This window comes from Fistularia commersonii, chromosome 4 (genome assembly GCF_037954325.1).
Source record: "Fistularia commersonii isolate RoL2024-O1a breed Wild chromosome 4, RoL_Fcom_v1.0, whole genome shotgun sequence".
Classification (NCBI taxonomy): Eukaryota; Metazoa; Chordata; class Actinopteri; order Syngnathiformes; family Fistulariidae; genus Fistularia; species Fistularia commersonii.
In genome coordinates this window covers 14,548,450-14,565,734 of record NC_141287.1, presented here as the reverse complement: position 1 = coordinate 14,565,734, position 17,285 = coordinate 14,548,450, and the positions used below count along the sequence as shown (strand labels likewise).

At 46.2% G+C, this 17,285-nt stretch overlaps 1 protein-coding gene across 1 annotated transcript; it reads left to right on the top strand.

The window, feature by feature from the left end:
• The first annotated feature begins 2,643 nt into the window (after positions 1-2,643).
• LOC147234842 (olfactory receptor 5AN1-like) lies at positions 2,644-17,285 on the top strand. The gene is made up of 4 exons (XM_086144516.1): positions 2,644-3,002; positions 3,315-3,571; positions 15,488-15,564; positions 17,127-17,285. Exons 1-4 carry the CDS (start codon positions 2,644-2,646, stop codon positions 17,283-17,285), a joined length of 852 nt encoding a protein of 283 aa, XP_086000642.1.

Here is a 17,285-nt window from a genome sequence, read left to right as displayed (position 1 = left end):
CTCATCTGCCAGTCTAATATCCCAATCCCAAAGAAGGGATATGTGGAGCGGAATTTTCGGACTGTTCATGGAAAATACGACTCGGACATCCTGCCAAAAAGCCAGCTGAGAAGGAGAAAGGTGAAGGCCCTATAATCCCATTTGTCCGGGCAGCAGTCACTTTTTTACAACATACTTCAAGAGCGAAAAGCCGCGACCGAAGCATCCGGACTATGCATCCCTGGCTGATTCAATTCAGTAAACATCATCAATGATCTTGAGTAATGACAAAAAAATGTACATAATTATTTTGTGTTGTGCAATATTGGCTCATGCGGTTATGCAAGGTACATCAACATACATTGTACATATAAAGAATGTTTTGGGTTTTTGTTGTGGATAGATCATTTTGACTTGATCAGTTTATAAGTAGCTCGCATGCTGCAAAAGTGTGAGCACCCCTGCTCTACCTCTTATACATCACCTCTCCAGAGTCCACTGTGTTTGCATGGGTGACATTCGGTGATTTTGGACTGTACGTGAGTTCCGACTGTCACCGAAAGCCCCATTGGTTCACATCGTAGGAACGGGACTCTGATGTAATTCAAGGAACCTTGGTATTCTTTTCAGCCATTCAGCCAGGAAACCAGCACGAATGTAATTTGTGGATGAGTTGCAATAATCTAGTGTCGACTTAAAACCATGCCTGCATTTACTCTGGACTACATCTGGAGATTATGATCCCCTGTTTGTCTTCAACTGTGCATCACAAAGTTCTGGGATCACAGGTGAGATTTTGATGCTGGGCAGCCTGGGGAACTCAGAGCAATCCTTCCCCTTCCAGCTCTTTCTTTACCACAGCAAACTGATATAGCACCTGCATCACTGCTGAGGTCACACAAATCCACCTGAGCCATCCACATTTCATCTGACCCTCACTCCTGAATGAGGTCCCTGTTTTAGTTCTGGGAATGAAGACGCCTCTCTGGTGAGAGGTGTTGGGTCTTCAAGGAAAGAAACCGAGACCAGCTACCATAATAAGCTTTGACAACACATACCCCTTCAAGCCGTGTTTCAGCTGAGACAACCCAACAATTTTCAGCACCTAAAGCATGGCACTTTTTGTGCTCATCCCTACCATTTAACCTGTCACTGAGTGATGAGGATGAAGGCTCATCTGAGTCCTCGAGCTCTGCCTCTTCAATGGAGGTCAAGCCACTTTCACTTGAGTACAACCAAGTGCCACAGCCCAACAATGTTACCAGGAAAGATGGACAGGTCTTCCCCACTTGCTGTAAACCACATGGGCTGAACCCCGCTTCTCTTTCATAATTGTTTTTTAGAACTGACCAGAAGTTCCTCTCTATGGCCTTTCAAAATGTTTCCTATATCACAGATTCTACATGTGAATCACACTGAAGCCGCAAATATTCTCGTTCTCTAATGCTGTTTTTGCAGACCCCTGCACCAACGAACCATAACCCTTGCAATCACAACAAGCATCAATAATGTTTTTATGTCTCTGTTCAAGACAAGGTGCCTTGCTGTGCCACAAATCATTAAGGTTCCCCTTATTACTTCATTCTTAGTCTGCAATTCATCTTCTATCTTGGACTTGTGCTGTCCTTGAATCAAGGTTCATTCACTTATACGTTGAGGAACAGGTCTTTGCATCATAACTCCCCCTTAGACTGATCCAGATAGTGTAACCATTTAGAATTCTGAAACGCTGTACAGCATGTGAACTCAGTTTGGTCAAAAAGTTGAACAGAAAGTTATCTATCAAGCCTAAAACTGGACAGTTTGTTCAAGAAGGTACAGAAGCCTTCTACAGATCCCATACCCTCTACCTGAGGGGTGCTCAATACATCGATCGCGATCTACCAGTCGATCGCAAAGGTAATACTGGTAGATCGCATGACATTAAAAAAAAAGACGCCAGCCTATCACCCATCCTGTCATTTGATTAATATACAGGGCAGCCAGTCAGATGACTTCTGATTTTTTCTGACACTGAGGTTACTGGTTTGATGGAGCAGCTACCAAAACATCAGCTGGTGCTCTGACAGATTCCAAATGTTTGGGTTACTCATGCCCCCCTGACAGTCCAAGCTGAGAAGAGACCATTCCTGAGGTCAATAAATACAGCATTCTAAGCAGCATCAACTGAAAGCACTGACATACTCATCAAGAGCTCAGACCAGAGGAGGAGCTGGAGGAAGTGGAGAGTTTGGAGGTATGACATTTTGGGGTGACCATATAACACTGTGTGGGGGAAGTGTCATTTGGCAATCCTGCTTTTTAGAAATGTTCAAAAGGTTCAATGCAGAATTCCAAATGAGTGACGTTCATGACCACATCAACAGGCCTGAACTCACAGAGGAATTCCAGCCTTGAAGACTGAGACCAATGTGTTTACGTCAGAGCTGTTCTTTCTGGGTGACTAATTGGATCCATGGGGGATACCAAAGTGTCAAGAAATGATCTGAACCAAACTCTCCAGCCTCCAAGTTGTGGCGGCCCGCTCTACATTAAGGTGCCTCTACATTGAAAGGAATAATAAGACAGAGCTCTGAAAGCAACTTGAGTTTCATTCTTCAACTTCTATCAAACACTATTCTCTTTATCACAACTACTTACATAATAGTTTCTGAGACAACCATCATGGATACTGGATTCAATTTAACCCATTTAACTCTTGGCGGATACCCAGAAATGGCGAGATACAGATATGTTTATTTTGTATTCATGCTTGCGGTCTACATTGTGATCATCTGCAGTAACTCCACCATCATATGTCTCATCTGGATCCACCAGAACCTCCATGAGCCCATGTATTTTTTCATTGCAGCTTTATCTCTGAACTCCCTCTTGTTCAGCACAGCTGTCTACCCAAAGATGCTGGTGGACGTTCTGTCTGAGAGACAGACCATATCTTTTTCAGCCTGTCTCCTCCAGTATTTCCTATATTATTGTCTCGGAAGTACAGATTTCTTGCTGTTATTGGCCATGGCTTATGACAGGTACGTGTCCATATGCAAACCTATGCAATATCCAGTCATCATGACGAAGGTGACTGTTGGAAAGCTCCTGGGTTTGTCTTGGATTGTACCAGCCTGCCTGATTAGTGTGACAACTTTACTGAATGCTAATCAAAAGATTTGCTACTTCACTTTAAGGGGAATATTCTGCAACAACTCGATTCACAAACTTCCCTGCGTCAAGTCAAAAGTAGTGGCAGTGTATGGGTCGTGTGTCTTTGTAAATAATGCTGTTTTCCCTGTGGCTTTCATTGTCTTTACGTACATAAAGATATTCCTAATAACCTACCGCAGCTGTGGGAAAGTCAGGAGAAAGGCAGCAGAGACCTGCTTACCCCACCTCCTGGTTTTAGTCTGCTTTTCCTCCCTATGTGCATTCGACGTGATTATCGACCGGATGACAGTCAACCTTCCGAAAACTGTCCGTTTCATCATGACCTTGCAAATAGTTGTGCATTCTCCTCTATTTAATCCGCTTATATACGGGCTGAAGATGCAAAACATTTCTCAGCACCTGAGGAGGCTCTTCTGTCGGGGCACAGCCAAGCCACGTGGGGAAGGTGGCGCCGCAGTGTGGACAAAGATACTTCAGTTAATTGTCAATTAGGATATGCTGATCCACAAATGGAGTGTTTCAGGGAGGAAATCCACAGTGGAACACGTTCAGGCTGCTGTGTTTCAAGAGCAAAAATGTGGAGTGTCTCGAGCTTAGCTAATACGCTCAGTCAATCAATTGTGGTGTTCATTTTTATAGGATCCATATGCCAACATTTTGTTTATTTACACAACTGCAGCTTCCTGACCTTCCATTGTACCGCTGTGATTTACCTTTGTATCATAATGATTTACTGAGCACACGGGTTGTAGTTTGCCCTGCATTGATTACTTGTTGGGATCTGTACCAAATAAATGGGCCTTGGAGTCTGAAGAGCAGGTGCAGGCAAAACGTCGCTACAGCCTCACAATATTTCATGCAATAGACCAGCGGTCGGGAACCTATGGCTCGCGAGCCAAATATGGCTCTTACGGTGACGGCATATGGCTACCAGACAATTTTGGAACTGATTTTAAAATACTTGTGACATTTCTTCATTATTCTGTGTCATTTTAAAGTAAATAGAAATTAGTTGTGAAGATAAATTTCACGGGTCACCCGTCGGTCGGGTCGGGAGCCATTGGTTTCTGAGCACGTGTGGGTCATTGTAAAGGTGAAGAAATTAATTTTATCAGATGGCCAACTAGTTTATTCGCGTCAACCCTCGTCACGGAAAAGATGGCGAAAAGAAAAAAAAGATGATGATTACCGTGCATTCCTGGCAGCGTGGACAGAGGTACTTGAATTTGGATCTGCGGTATGACTAATATGTTGTGATAAAATAGCATCGATGAAACGGTCAAATATAAAGCAGCACTTCGAACAAATCCATACATCCATTAAAAGTAAGACGTATTTAATTTATTACACGTTAAAAATACCATATGGCTCTCGATGAAATATATCTAGAAATATTTTGCTTTTATGGCTCTCCCAGTCAAAAAGGTGCCCCTGCAATAGACAATGCATTTACACTTTACCAAAGGCCCAACTTCCCTGTGGAAGTTGGCTGCTGGCCATTTTTAATTCAACTTTAGCCACAAACAGAAACGTATCCAGCTAAAGGCTTTGAAAGGTTGGAACCACTGGAGCATCAGTTGATCTATTTAGTTGCATGATCAAATGATCTGACGTCATTTGTTGCCTGGCATTTGTTTTTGTTCTCATAGAGTAGAATCGAAAAAAAACAAAACACTAGGGTGAAACTAGCCTAGTTATATGAATGTCAGGTGTTCCTTCTAGAAGAATAAGGAGAAGCGCCCACAGGACAATCCTGCTGCCGTCTGTTTTTTTTTTTTTCAAATATTTGTGGATTCATGGGTTTCTTGTAATACAAGCCTCATTGTCATCATGTCACAGTGGAATGATCAGGGATTTGAGGTTCAGTGTGAACTCCCAGTTCAAATGAAATTATAAGGACGACCGTCCATTTGATTTGGATTCCCTCTGAGACAAAAAAAAAGTTCTAATACAGGAGACAAGACATCACTGAGCTCCTCTTCTCCACTGTGTTGCAACGAGACATTATTCCTCTTGTGCGTTGACAGAAGACGCGAAGAGGCCTCGCCACACACCGGAGACAGACTGAAGAATTGTAGTTTCAGCGTGAGCCTGAGGGCCTCCAGTCAGATGCCTAGACCACTCCCCCGCAAGAGATTTCTCAGACTCTGAGATTTTACAGGCCTTTCACACTTCTGACTGGGACTGAACATCCTGAACGCTCAGGCTATTCACACGCTATCCTGTTGGTCACATCCAAGCTCTTCTTTGGCTTCCCATCTCCGAGCCTGCCTGGAGGCCATCCCTTTCTCTTCAGCAGGTCTGCACCTCCTTACAGTTACCTGCCACAGCAGCTGCTTCCGGGCATGTTGACTTTCGTGTGATGCAGCTTTTGTGTGGCTGTCTGTGTATTTAGCGATGATAAGCAGAAACCCCCGGTCCATATGACTCTTCACATCACTGTGGATTAATAATAAACACGAGTCTGACAATCATAGCACTGTTTGTGTGTAAACTTTGTTAATGACTTCATGCTCTAATCCTTGGAGGTACATAACTTGTATCAGACGTGGCTGAAGAAACAAAAAGGAAGGGTGAGTGCAGAGACAGTTCTTCATTATTTAGGTGAAGCATTAAAAATGCATGTCCTAATAAACATGTTCCAGTCATCTCATGGCTCCTGACAGAGTGGTTAAGGTGGACGTCCTGTGCGGTTCACCGCTGATCCCACAGCGGTGCCCTCGAGCCTCGCAGACAGCCATCTTTGCAGGAAAACCTCTACTCCGGCTTCAGTTTGGACCAACTGAAATTGATATTTCCCAAAGCTAAGTGGGTAGCCTGGTCTCCCTCAAGGCTAATTTATAGGCATGGAAATAAATCTGTATGTTTGAACCCTCTGAATGTCACTGCTGTGTCCTTCCACAAGTCCAGCAGAACTAGAAATTAAGAAGCCTCTTGGATGCGGGCGTGTCCAGTTGGCACAACAAGAAGATTTCAACAAGAATTAACCATTACCTTGATGACTGAGGACCTCCACAGACATGAATCCTTCCACTCGGGGGCGCTGCTCAGATTCCCAAGTTCTTATGAATGGGAGGAAGAGTCAAAAGCTTAAGATGACTCCAAACATGGCAACGGGGAAGAGGAAGCTGTTTGGAACTCCCTGCTATAAAGAGGTGACAGCAGATGCAGCAGGTCACTCAATGCCTCACCACATGTGGTGCATTTGTTTTATTGGTCGGACCACGAACACCGCATCCAACGTTCTCACATATCCACAACCTGCTAATCAGTCACAAAATGAATAAGAATAAGATTTATGTTGTGGGGCAGGTATTTGTCCCTGGGTTAGCTGATTTCTTGTGGACTCATACAGCCTCCCCTCAGATGAATGTCTGTGTCCCGAGCTCAAGTAGCTCCTGCAGCAGGTCACTAGCTATGGAAGCAGAGTGCCTCTGAGCAGGGTTTTAAACTGCTGTCACCAACAGAAGCGCTGCAGCGTGTCACAAAGCTTTCACGCTCCGCTCGGCGGCGGCAGGAGCCCTGCAGCGATGTGCAACTGGAGCTCAAAGCAAGCCGTCACATGAAAGGCTCTTAGGCCTTTCAAAGCTGATTCAACACTTGGCTGCACAAATATACTGAAAGCTCCGTGGTCAGAGAATCAGTTGCACTTGTGTCCGTGCTTGTTTACAAGCTCCTGAACGAGACGCCGTTAAGGATGGCCTCGTTACGCTCTGACTGACAGGTCACTGCTGATTTGTGGCCTTCAGAATAGAAAGGTCAATAACCTGGATGGTGTATTGAAACATCTGGAATGATTTGAGAAGTTTTTGATGGACATGTTGGGAATAAGCAACCGACAGCGGCTTCAGGTCTGCAAGTTAGTTCACCCCTGACTTTGGCCTATCAGCTTTCAGGGGACATTAATGGAAGAGAGCTGATGTTGTCAAGAAGTGTACTCAATTGTCCATGACGGTATCTGCTCATGAACCCAGTCAGGTTTCTCACAGCGCTTGGGGTCTGCTAAGGTAAAAGGTCACAAATTATGCTGAAGTTTCAAGCTGCAGCTACCCAAGGGCACCCTTTGAAGATTTTGGAAAGGCTAATTAAGAACGTTCTGAATTCCAAATCTGTTTCCTGCTCTCGTCAAGGACTTTTCAAGGACAATCAGGAGCCCAGACTCCAATGCGCTCCTCTCTGGATGAGCCGTGTTCCTGCTCCAGGCTCCCCGCAACATACAGGTCTTACAATCAGGTTAATGAGAGGAGGTGAACCTAAATGAGGCCTCAGGAGTTTTCTGGAAGAGCCGGTCTGTTTCACATGTGAAGACATCGATTTCAAGGATAGCTCAACTTGTAGGGCACCCGGTTCAGATCCTCTCACTGTCAAACTTTTAAAAGACTTTTACAAACCTCCTCAACTAGGCTGGAATATTTGGCCTTGAATCCTGGCCACCTGTCAAGGTACTGGGACTTCAGAGGAGCAAACCCACAGGAAATGGCAGATAACTGAGCCAAATCCCACAAAAAGGTGTTGGAACACAGCTCGCGATCGAATAAACACATCAGTCCTTGGGTCAATAATGAACTGGCGTTGAAGCAAAGGTGAATGCAGAGCTTCCTGCCCGCTTCTGGTTTCAAATCCACGTTTGTATGGATCTGCAAAAGGAGAATTTATCAGCACTCGTCCATCAAATCACAATTCTCTCGTGACGTAGGGTTGTCCTACAGGCGGTCCCGTCTTCATCCCCCTCAGGGTGCATTTTCAGTTTTGTCCAGCAGGTGTCTCTTTTTGTGGCTCACCCGGACAGCCTTCTCCTCCTGTCAATCATCTGATTCATTAGAGGCCTAATGTCAGCAGCGACGGCGGTTGCTCGCTCCCCCGGCTTCACATTGTAGAGTAATGACCCCTTCATCTTCACTAACAGGCCAGAAATCGGATGTTGGCTCACTTGAGAGAAAGAAGTAAATCACAGGCTGGAAACCAGCACGCCGCCTGAATGATAACACGGAGGAAGGGATGTTTCAGGTGTGTTGCTCACCAGTTCTTTTGGACACAGGAGTTAATTATTACCCCCCTTCAGAAGAAATACTTGACTAAGCTCTGTGAGCAAGCGCATAACTCTATTTGTTGGATATCAAATTAAATTTCCTCATGAAAATGAATTGAAATGCTATTAATCGGTTCCATGGCGGCGGAGGATATGGTGAGGTGTTGGTGGAGTTTGTCATTTGCTGCTCCAGGCTTAACTTACTGGCTCCACAAATAATGCTACAATGCTTTGCTTAATGTAACACGCACACTTTGCGACAGTTTATGTCTAAAATCTGTTGATGGACAGAATGAAGACGTTTTTTTAAAACCATCAAACCGTCCCCGACCAGCTATGAACCACTCTTCCGACGCCTCCTTTGTTGACCTTCCTGCTGTCCTTGATGCTCTCGAACACAGTATCTCAACAACTTCTCCGTCTCTTCATGGATGAGTCCACAACATGCTCACCACGCTCATGTTTTTCCATGATTTTCTCTGGGCTACACAGTGGTCGGTTGTGCACACCACTGTCTTTAAATGCGACTTCCCAGACAGCAGGGGGCAAGTATTGTCTCATTAGCTACTGTCCATATTTATTGATCTACTGTTTAACATCTATTTCTACTGTATTTTTGTATAGTAAAATTATCACCTGCACATTTCTACATCCTGTCCAATAGTTCTTGTCCCCATCAATCCATCCATCTTCTCCTGCTTATCCAGTCGGGTCGTGGGGGCAGCAGCTGGAGCAGTGAGGCCCAGACCTCCCTCCCTCCGCCACATGGTCCAGCTCCTCTGGGGGGTCAGAGTCTCTCCAACATGTCTCAGCTGCAAACCGTTCCGGTGAGAGCTGGAGATCACGGATCATGAATCCAACAGAACCACATCATCTGCAAAAAGCAGAGACTTGATCAGTGGCCACCAAACTGGATCCCATCGACTTCCTGGCTGCGCCTAGAAATTCTGTCCATAAAAGCTATGAAGAAAATCGGTGATAAAGGGCAGCCCTGGCGGAGCCCAACTCTCCCCGGAAATGGCTCCAACTTGCAACTGGCAATGCGGATCAAGCTCCGACGCCAATCATGCAGGGACCAAATAGCCCGTATGACAGGGTTCGGTAACCTATACTACCGGAGCACCCCGCCACAGGGTTGCCCATGGGAAACCTTCTAAAGATCCACAAAACACATGTAGACTGGTTGGGCAAACTCCCATGCCCCCACGAGGACCCTGCGGAGGGTATAGAGCTGGTCCACTGTTCCATGGCCAGGACGAAAAATACACTGCTCCGCCTGGATCTGAGGTTCAGTGACCCAGTGGACCCTCCTCTCCAGCAGTGCTGAATAGACCTTACCAAGGAGGCCGAAGAGTGTGATCCCTCTGTAGTTGTCCACATATTGACTCCTTCATGCCTGAACATAGTGTTTTTTATCGACAATCCGTGACGAGCACAGAAGTCCAATTACCCAATCACGCGCTTCCAAGTCGCACTGTTGTTGCCCACGTGAGCATTGAAGTCTCCCAGTAGAGCGCTCTCTAGGGATCCCAAGAAGGGTGGGTAAACTGAACTGTTGGGTGCCCCGGTGACACGCGTCCGGACAAGGGAAAACTGGGTTCAGTGATTGTCTTCTTCACGGTGGTCTTCTGAGCCACACTTTGTCTGGTCCGTCACGTGGGATCTGTTTGCCTTGGGTGACCCTTCCAGGGGCATAAAGCCCCTGAAAATGTAGATCCCAGGATCACTGGGAAGCGCAAACCTCTCCACTACAGGAAGGTGGCAGCTCACGGAGGGGGTTCCTGTCCACAGTTCATTACAATTAATGCACATATCCATCTGTATCATATGCTCCTAGTACCCAATCTTTAAGCCACCTGTAAATGATTCACATAATATCCCATGCACATGCTGTTCATATATTTATGACATCTGCACCTGCTGCTCTTTTGTACTTCGATTAGAGGCTGAACTGCATTCCATTGCCATGTCCTTTCACATTAATGATAATGAAATTGAAATTAATTAATCCAATCCCATTTGCTCCTGCTTGAGATCTGGGCTTGTATCACAATGCAAAAAAATCCACTTTGTGGAGAACTCATAAATTGAGGCAGTCATGAGTCAAGATTGTACAGATCCGGGCACTAATGTCTTACAGACGGACTACCCGACATCCGAGACGCAGAGGGGTAGTATTTCTACCTCAGTAATGATGTGTCTGGTGCAGACCGCTGCTCATTAGAAGTGCATGGGAGGAGCAATAAAAGAAACATCAGAACCCGCCCGTACGGGCAGGTGGGTTCTGTCGGATTTTTGACTTTCCATTATGAATCAGTTAACTCTCACTCTGTCACCTGGGAGCGACTTGAGCCCGCAGCCTCGGGAAACACGGGAATTAATTCAAAACAAAATGTGAAATATCCTACAGCTCCTCAAAGATTGAAAAGGCAGAATTATTTGTTCGACTCAAGACGTGCAAGGACTTCTCTCTCTCCCTCTCACGTGCACACAATACTTAACTACTTTTGAGATATTTTCACAGCACAGCCGGTACTCATTGCACCTTCACCAGACAGAACTTGTGCCGTGTATTTATATCCAGGGTGTTAGAGAAGGAAAGGATGTCACCTGACTGCATCAATTACATACAAATTGTACTGTTTACCACTAAAACATGCAGCAATTCATAAATGCCACATGCAGGTCCAGACAGCAACATAAGAATTCATATTAAGTAAGAGAGGTTCATATATGGAACAAGTTAAATAGGCAAAAAAACAGTGCATGACTTGGTTAAGCCTGTGATCCAAGAAAAACACACCATTAACTTCATGACATTAATTTGAAAGTGTGCCTGTGTGTGTGTGTGTGTGTGTGTGTGTGTGTGTGTGTGTTAATGGGCTGAACATAGTCATGTGTTCTTATATGGAGTCCAATCGTGTGCACTCCATGGACAGATGTTGGGCTGAGGCGTCACGCTGAGGACTGTTAATTCACAACCTTCAGAGACCGAAGGTGAACCGCTATCAGACATCCCAGAACTACAACCAGAGATTCAAATATCCTGAATTAAGTTTCAAGGGATAACAACTTAATTTGTGGTTCCTGATTGCCTCATCGGGTCCAGGTGTGTGCCGGCAGGGTTTTCGCTTTCACTCTTCCTCACTTCATGGGCAAGAACAGACGTGGCTTTGGATTTCTATCATGCAAGTCCAGTCTCAGTTCTTCTTTAACTAGGTGAATGTTCATGTAATGCAGTCCTTCTCAAATAGTGTGACCCTGGGGAACATGCTTGTTTTTTCGCCGTACAAGAATAAAGTGTTATTGCACATCCACTACAGTAGTTGGCAGTGGCACAGTGTGCGCAGGGAGTATTAGCTCTATGGTGTAGGGTTTTGTTTTGCACCGAGCAGGTGATATGAAATGCAGTGAACAAACCCTCAAGAGACAACATGAACATTTTTTTAACAGGAATGAAAAGAAAGGCGGAGAGAGACAAAGATAATGAGACAAAAGAAAGTCACCCGAAAGCTAAGACGAGGAAATAAGACAAAGCGTATGTAGAGCTTGGCTTCACTGTGACTATAGTGGGAGACGAGGAAACTTAACACTTGAAATATTTTCAGTTACAGACGAAAAACAAAGTTAATAAAGTTATTATTTGTTGTAAGTTGAACTATACTTATTTCTTTTTTGTTTTCTTTGAAGTTAAGGATATGATTTTATGCAGAGGTGTACTTCTAACAATTTTATAGACAAATGATAGGTTTAACAGATGTTATTAAATAATATATTTAATTACTGAATATTATGATACTTAAGACAATGAGAATAGAATAAAGAAATGTTGCTTATTTACAAATTTGTCTTTAATCAGAACATTTTAGGAACAGAGAAAATAGTGTTCACCCCTGAACACTTCAACAGGTGCAGTGATTAGCTGGGGTAGCATTAGCCCACAGAGAAAGCATTAGCTAACAGGTATAGCATTAGCTACCTGGTATAGCATTGAACTCACTGATGTAGCATTAGTTTATGGATATAACTCAGGCCGTGGATTGAGCATATGCCATCGGATACAGTATTAGCCCGTGGACGAAGCATTAAGTAATAGCTATAGCATACCCGGATGATGAAACTTTAGCTATTGGAGATAGCATTAGGCCGTGGATGAAACACCAACTATTAGAGATCATACGGCTTAATTGAACACCTACAGCATTAGCTACCAGGTATATGGTTAGCCTGTGGATGAAACAGAAGCTAACACATTGGCCCCCAGATGAGGCATTAAGAATTATCCTGCGGATGAGGCATTATCTTACACAAATAGCATTATCCCGAGGGTGAAACAAAAGCTAAGGGATATGGCATTGGCCAACGGATTGGCTATAGTATTAGCCCGCGAATGAAGTATCAGCTAACAAGTATAGCATTAGCCTGCTCCTGGGCAGCTTCACCCAAGACGGGCTAGAGCCTGCGAGCCTCAACAGCTTGTAGTTATTTCACAATAGCAGAGCGTTAGAAACATTACCACCGGGGGCAATTTTTTTTTATATAGTTAACCAGTTGGCACGAAACAGCATATATGGCGGATGAATAATTAGCAACATGCTAACATGAGCGATGACTCACTGAGATTCTGCGCCTTTAACGGCTGGAATTGTGCCTTGAGGACAAGAGGACGATATATCGGCGATGAAGTGTGGAAATACTGAGCGCCGGGATTGACATTCCGTCATGTTCTCATACTTAGAGCAATTTAATTTGGAGGAACAGGAGTGGAAGCTAGACCTCAGGCCCAAGCTGCTGTTGAGCTTCCCTCACAGCCACAGTTGCCTGGTGGCTTCACTCGGGCTTACTCCCAAGTCAGAAAAAAATAACTGGGAAATTTTAATTTGAAATTAGACCGTTCTCACACGCAACCAAATTCAATTTTAAACTATTGAAAACTATATTCTGTGTGACATGACGCCATCGCTCTGTCTGCAGATGAAGACATCTCTTGCAGAACCGCCACTTGCCCTCCATCCCAATGAGTTCTGCAATCACAATCAATAATCGCAGGGTCTCTTCAGCTTAACTTCCAGCGGCAAACCGCAATTAGAGCGCCTCTCCACGCCGCGCACGCCATCTAATTAAAGTTGCATCACAACAAAGCCCGAGTCCGGCTCTGATCTGCTGGATCCTCCCGGCATGGACTACAAAGAGGGCTAGAGTTTGGACGGCATCAAGGTTGTTTCGTCTCCTGTGGGGGCTGAAGAGAATACAGGGGTGGGGGTTAGGGGGCCACGTCCAGGATGAAAGTGTGAAGCTTGTATGGAAGTGGAAAATGAGTCCGGGAGGATGCTTGAAGGAGTCTGACAGAGATGAGGCTGCTGATGGGGGTTTGGAGGGGTGTTGCAGCATGTCCTCCTGCAGGAGCAAACACCCGGCTGACGGAGACCTTCAGTACCCATTCAACTCCATTCCAGACAGTCTTTTATTGCTTTGGCCATTTTAAATCTGATTTTATTCCATAAGTCATGCCATCTTGAACATTTGGTGCGCTGAAGCATATTTACATGTGTTTAGTGTACGTGTGTGTCCATCCTGGAATTCCGTTCGTACCGAAATTGGAAAGATTTAATTTCCCATCGAAACAAGTGGAGATTAGAGAATTACAACAAAATTCACTGTGTGTGTGTTGGTCGTCCTCAGGGTTAAATGACCATAATCTTGAGCCTGATGGAAGTGGGCGTATCCTGACGGCAGCCCTGCCGTGGATGCCGACACGTGTAAGTGTAAATATTTATGTGGTGTGTGTTTGTAGGGTCTGGGGTGCAGGGGGGGACTAGATGGTGCCGCTGACCTTGGTGCTTTTTTCCAGGAAAAGCTGTAGTGGTGTCACGGCAGGACGTCGTTTAGCGTCTCGCCTGCAGGGGAGTGCACGTGGGCACAGGCGGAGGTTGCGATGGAAACCTTGTCAAATCTTTGAAAGGTCTTTGTGAGGTCTGGCGCTGCCTCCTGTCCATGCCCTCGAAAGGGTCCTGACAACATTTTTTTCGAAATGTTCTGTCCAGTTTTTCCTCCCTGGAGGTCAAAGGTCAGCAGGTCTATCTGACCCAGGTGTTGCATCATGGAGTCCATGCTTCAAGAAGGACTCCGCATTCATTCATGGGTTTTCTATGTGTCATGTCCAGCTCATCGGAGGGGGGGGGGGGGGGGACCCAGGCAGGAGGACATGGGGAGAACCCACTGGCTCCTCACCGCTGCAGGATGTGCGATTATCACGGCATCCGGATAATAATGCGGCAGAAGATTCCCGCTCAACGCTGATGAAGACCTGCAGAGTTTATTCCACTCAGATGCTCATTCATCCATCCTGACTGGAGCTCCACCCACCTGAACACCCGAGGTGCTGATCAGGCGGAGGAGGAGGAGGAGCCCGTCTGAATCTCCACGCTGTCTCAGAGGCTCCATCCCAGGAACACATGCAGACCTTTGACAGGGGCCGGATTAGTCATGAGATCCTGCTATTATCCTGTTAATCCCCCTTGTTATCAAGGCTGGATGGAAACTATCTGCTGGCTGAGAGCCCGCCTGGATGCCGTTGTTCTGAGGGGAGCTGGCAAAGGTGCTGGAAGCCCTTAGGACCTCCATCCATGGCTGCAGATAAGGAACCAACCAAAGAACAGGCGTTGGGACCAACACACACACACACAGCTGCACACAGGGTGGACGTTAAAATGATAGAAACTAAGCAGGCGTCATCTTTAAAGCCAGAACTCATATCTTTGAAGAGATGTTAATCAGCCTTCCAAGTCTTTGAGGGAGATAAAGTCACAAAAGCTGTGTGTGTGTGTGTGTGTGTGTGTGTGTGTGTGTGTGTGTGTGCATGTTAGCCTGAGCTGCAGTAACACAGGAAACCAGTAGATGACAGTGTTTTTCCCGGAACCAGCGGGTGACTTTAATTAGCGCTGGCACTTTACAGCTGTGTGTGTGTGTGTGCGTGTGTGTGTGTCAGCTCCTATCAGCAGGTGGTGGAGGTGCTGGGTGTGTGAAGTTGATGCCTGGTGTTGAAATCTGTGCTGTTCAGAGCTTAAATTAAGTTTGATCAGCAAACTGCTAGTATTGTACGGAGGGGTTCCATGTTCTACCACCTGGGTTCTCTCTAAAGGTTCTCCTGTCAGGCTTCTCTCTACAGGTTCATTGAAGACACTAGATTTCTCTCTTGTGGAGTCTCCATGTTCTCCCTGTGTCTGCCTGAGGTTCTCCAGGTCCAAACAGGTCCTACACTGAGACGCTACATTGTCCAGACGTGTGGATGAGGGGGTGAATACTTGCTCTGGTGTGATGCAGTGCTCCAGAGTGAACCCTGCTTCTCCACCAATCCCAGCTGTAATGGTCTCCAGACCCCCAATGTGCCTGACTCCAGGGTAAGCTGTATACATGATGGATGGATGGATGTTGAAGCAGCTTCTCTTCATCACCAGCAGGTGTGTAGATGGAAACAAAGAGAACACCAGGACTACTTGCAGCAGAAACAGGTGTTGGGCCAACAGGAACCATGAGACACAACATCTGAACCCATAACAAGAAGAAAGGCCTATCAATTAGTTTGTCACAAACATCACAACATCTTCTGCATGGAGGAACCAGGAGTGGCAAGCAGCCTCAGAGCAGCACCCAGGGAGCAGCCAAGGCTTAAATGGGTTGCTCAGCAGCACTTTGGCACACCAGGAGCTCAGGAATGAAACCAGGAGGTCCAGTGTGACCCCTCAGCTTGCTGCTGTCGAGAATCTTTTAGCCTTTGCTAGCTTTAGCGTTAGGTTATCTGTGGTACCATTTCCGTTTTACACTGAGATTTGTGATTTCCAGGTTCCTGGGGTCTTTACTTCTGCTTTGGAGAGGATGGCTGTTCCGTGGGGGCGGAAGACAAGCTGACAAGAAGACGAAGGTCTGTCAGGTAGGTAAATCTGTGGAACTACTTTGAGTCACACCTCACTCCCTCTGAAGGTGAGAACAAGGAGGCAGATGTTCAGGGTTCTGAGTAGGATGGAATGAAGAGTGTGAAAGGACTAGCTAAGGTTCTTGTCAAAATAGAGATGAAGCGGTGGAATCTGGACCTCCTTGGTGTCTTCACCACCAGACGGACTCGCAGATACTGGAGGACGGCCTCATCGAAGGAGGGATCTGAGGACATTGCCGTCTCCACTGCCTCTTTGGCAGAGTGGAAGTCATGCAGGATGTCCCCGGCGATGTCCTCGACGACTTCAGTGAACCTGAGGATGGAACTCACGGCGTCCAGGCGGCGGGGCGGGGTCTGGTCCAGGGCTCTGGTAGACAGTCGATCCATGATGGTCCAGATGTCGGTTATCTGCGGAACCTTACTGAAGGTCCGAGGGAGGTGTTTGACCAGCTCCATCATCAGACTAGACATCAGAAAATGCACCTTCCATTGTCTTCCCTGGTCGCTGTTGCTCCTGGATAGTCCGTCCCTGGTTCTGTCAAAACGTCCTTTCTTGTTTCTCTGGTTCCGTGTCTCCGGTGCCTCCTGGTTTACGGTGCCTTGGTTCAGGCCCCCACAGGGAGGTGTGGGTTCGCAGGAAGCCTCAGAACACACATAGCTTGCTGCAGAGATAACTGACAGTTGACTACTGGTCTTTGACACCTTCAGGACACCTGGACACAGATCTGGTTTCATTGACTCTGGTTTTTGTGGAAGACCTAGTTCTTCAGATGGGTCCAGAACCCCCTCCAAGGCCATGACTAAGTTCAGACCTAGGGTGGTCATTTCAGTCCAGACGTCAGGTCCAGACCCAGCTCTGGGGGCCTCTTGGAAAGTATCTGGTACCAGAAGCCCCTCAGCTTCTCCTGTCAAATGATGGCCTCTGGAGTTCTGGACTTCCAGAGTGTCCTTTTCCTGGGAGGTGTGGGTCTTCTCAGCAGTCTGGAGGAGAACCCTGATGTCTGTATGAGGTGGGTCTTGTGTCCCTAGACCATTTTTCACCTGATGAATTTGAAGTACATCCCGACAGGGTGGGACCTTGTTGAAAGTTGGGATAGAGAAGCTCAGGAGGTGGTGCTCCTGATCCGCCAGGACCACGAGGTGATCTTCACCAATGTGTGTTTGCTGCAGGTTGTGAAGAGCCTCTAA